The 3,556-nt window shown below is 54.8% G+C and overlaps 1 protein-coding gene across 1 annotated transcript in view; it reads left to right on the plus strand.

The window, feature by feature from the left end:
- The window catches only part of MGMT (O-6-methylguanine-DNA methyltransferase), a 281,536-nt gene extending 278,300 nt beyond the window's left edge, over positions 1–3,236 (plus strand). The window contains exon 5 of the mRNA XM_023730061.1: positions 2,963–3,236. Coding sequence (XP_023585829.1) covers positions 2,963–3,154 — 192 coding nt within the window. The 3' untranslated portion in view covers positions 3,155–3,236. The remainder of the gene's footprint in view (positions 1–2,962) is intronic.
- Positions 3,237–3,556: the final 320 nt, after the last annotated feature.

Below are 3,556 nucleotides of genomic sequence, written 5' to 3' on the forward strand. Positions count from 1 at the left end.
TCACCACCATCACCCCTATCAACGTCACCATCACTGTCAACATCACCATCACCCCCATCAACATCACCATCCCCACTGTCAACATCAACATCACTGTCACCATCACCATCATTACCATCACCCCCATCAACATCACCATCAGTATCATCATCACCATCACCGCTATCAACATCACCATCACTGCACTGTCATCACCATCACCACCATCATCATCATCACCATCATCATTTCCACTATCACCATCACTTCTATCACCATCACTACCATCACCGTCATCACACTGATACTTGTTAGAACTCTCTTGGACTACATTTACACGTTATTATGGTGACCGTAACTTTTAGTCAAAGTCAAGACTAGCTTTGTGATGTGAGGGAAGTCAGATTTCCACCTCCTAAGTCAAATTATCTGCCAATGCTGGCAGAGTCCCACAAGTTCCACCTTAATGATGGCTGGCATGGCTAAGAGTGTAGTCATTGGAGTCTGGCTTGAGTCCCTTTCCTGACCCCTAACAGCGGTGTGGGCTCAGGGAGAGCTGGGGTGGAGAGATTGACAGCACCCAGCATGTGGTGCTAGAGGACGGCCTGGGGTGAGGGAGTGAGGCACTTTGCACAGGTGAGCCTCCACAAGAGACAGGGACAGGGCATACTCACCCATCTCACCCATCTCCCAAGGGGGTTCACTGGGTGGGTGAATTCTGAGGACCAGCTGAGGCGGATGAGTGGGGTAGGTGACAACTGTGCTCTGTGGTGCAGGGCCTCAGGTGACGCAGGAGTCACCCCAGGTGCAGAGGGAGCCCACGATGGAGCCAGAGGAATGCGGGTCACTGGCCCGTTTTCTCTGGAGAGGAGTATGGGATAGAGGCCTCCATGCAGAGCAGCAGGGTGAGTGGGTGGACACAGGAGGTGGAGCCATGCTGGTGGTAGCCATGGCATATGTGGGCCCAGAGACGAGCATGATCTGTGGGGCCCCTGGCTCGCACGCTCAGCAAGAATGTCTGGGGCATCAGGGGGCCAGGCCTGGGGGACAGTGATGAGCCCGAGATGGGAAGCACAGCGGGCTCTCATGGGCGTGGTCTGCAGGGCGGGATGGGGGCAGGCAGGAGTTGGGCTGACACGCTGCCCCTCCCTGGACCCCGTCTGCTTCCCAGGCCCCAACCGTTCCTGCGGCTGCACCTGTGGGCAGGGCGTGCATGTCCTCATGGAGCAGCCACTCGGGACACTTTGCACCGTGATGAAGCTCGTCGCCCAGCCTGCCCTAGCCGTCAGTGAAGACAGGAGGTACTCAGGAAGGAGACTTCCCAGGGAGACACAGCAGACCTTCCTTAGGAAGAGGTCACCAGACGTCCCCTCTTGGGCAGTCTGTCCAGAGAGGAGCTTGTCCGGGATCTGAGTAACCACTCATTGGGGTCTTTACCCAAAACAGCCACTGAGCCCCCACACCCCCTCAGCAAGGCCACGTGGTGTGCCCTCGGGTTGGCAGCCCCATCGTTGAACCCTCCTGACGTGTGGGGTGCACCCTGAGCTGCCCAGCGAGAGAGGACCACTACCGCACTGCTGGTTTGGCTCTTAAGGAGTATATATCACGCCATCTTTCCCTTCTGCGTTCTGAACCAACAGAAACATGAATCAGGGACATCAGAATGTCAGCTTTGTTTGGACAAGAGCTAGATTGGCGGACTTGGCATGGCCGTGCCTGGTGGGCTCCGAGTGCCCCCCCCCCAGGGTCAGACAGACCCCACCAGTCACCTCAGGTGACAGCTAGGTAGTAAATATTTCAGGATTTGCGGACCACATGATCTCTGTTTCACCGCCACTATTGTAACTGGAAAGCAGACACACGAAGTATGTAAACAAATGGGTGTGACCATGTTCCAATAAAACTTTATTTACAAACACAGGTGGTTTGCCAGTCCCCGGGTTAAAGTGGCTCAAGGAAGAGTCGTTCTCCGAAGGTTCCTGCCACGTCTTCCTGTTACGTGTTTGGTAATTTTATATACCACCCCATAACTTGTTGTTAGATGCCACGGAATCCGTTCCAACTCTTAGCGACCCCACGCACAACAGAACGAAACGCTGCCCAGTCCTGTGCCAGCCTCACAGTCGTTGCTCTGTTTGAGGTCGTTGCTGCAGCCACTGTGTCAGCCCATCTCATTGAGGGTCTTCCTCTTTTTCGCTGACCCTCTACTTTACCAAGCACGATGTCCTTCTCCAGGGACTGATCCCTCCTGATAACATGTCCAAAGTATGTGAGACAAAGTCTTACCATCCTTGCTTCCAAGGAACTGGCTGTACGTCTTCCAAGACAGATTTGTTTGTTCTTTTGGCAGTCCGTGGTATATTCAATATTCTTTGTCAGCACCGTAATTCAAAGGCATCAGTTCTTTTTCTGTCTTCCTTATTCATTGTCTACCTTTTTCATGCGTATGAGATGATTGAAAACACCATGGCTTGGGTCAAGTGAACCTTAGTCCTCAAAGCGACAGATTTGCCCAATGCAATGCGTTGTTTGATTTCCTGACTGCTGCTTCTATGGGTGTTGATTGTGGATCCAAGTAAAATGAAATCTTTGACACCTTCAGTCTTTTCTCTGTTTACCACGATGTTGCTTAGAAATGTAATTTCAGATTTTGTAAGAGTGTAAATTCTAAATTACCTCCAAAAATGAAGTTTTCTCCCCCTGAGCCTCAGGGTAAAATGGATTCTCTGGAAGGTTCTGCATATTTCCCTGGAGCTCCTGGCCTGCCCCCAGCCCTACAAAGTTGCTCAGAGAGTTAGGCGCCCAGGCCGAGTGCTCCTGAGACACGGAGACCCCAGGGTCTGCACCCAGGCCTCCCCACATCCACAGCCTACCATGCGGTACAAGCCCCGCCGGGTCAGCCATGGTCAGGGGCCCTTCTCTGACCCCCAAAACCCCAGGTACCGGAGCCCAGATTGACGGTGGCCTCCTTTGTGTCTTTCAGGTCCCCATCCTCATCCCGTGCCACAGAGTGATCAGCAGCAGTGGCGCTGTGGGCAACTACTCCGGAGGGCTGGCCGTGAAGCAGTGGCTGCTGGCCCATGAGGGTGGCCAGGTGGGGGCCGACCTGTTGGGGGCACGGGCGCAGCTGAAGGCGGGCACTGCGCACCAGGAGGTGCCAGCTGAAGCAAAGTAAATATCTGAGAGGCACGGAGGCGCAGCTCTGCATCGGCACCAGAGCATGGCAGCCCACTGCATTAAAAGCCCAGTGTCCTGGGGACACAGCTCACCTGCCTTCTCTGTTTTACGTCTCGCGCAGAACGAGGCCAGGCCCGGCCCCTTCTCTAACGCCGTGTTGTTCCACCTGCAGTGTCCGTTCCAGCAGGAGTGAGGGACGGCCTGGCAGATGTCAGAGCTTCTAGGAGGAGGTGGCATCTGGCTCTCAGGAACAGCAGCCACCCACATATGGCTACTGCTCAGAGCAAGAGAACATGTCCCAGGCCCAGACCCCACTTGGGCCTGTCCCACTGCCCCATGTCGGTCCAGACTAGGCGTCCAGCTGCCGCACGGCCCCATGTGGCCCTTTCCTCTCTGCTGC

Source organism: Trichechus manatus, unplaced genomic scaffold (assembly GCF_000243295.1).
Source record: "Trichechus manatus latirostris isolate Lorelei unplaced genomic scaffold, TriManLat1.0 scaffold00031, whole genome shotgun sequence".
NCBI lineage: Eukaryota > Metazoa > Chordata > Mammalia > Sirenia > Trichechidae > Trichechus > Trichechus manatus.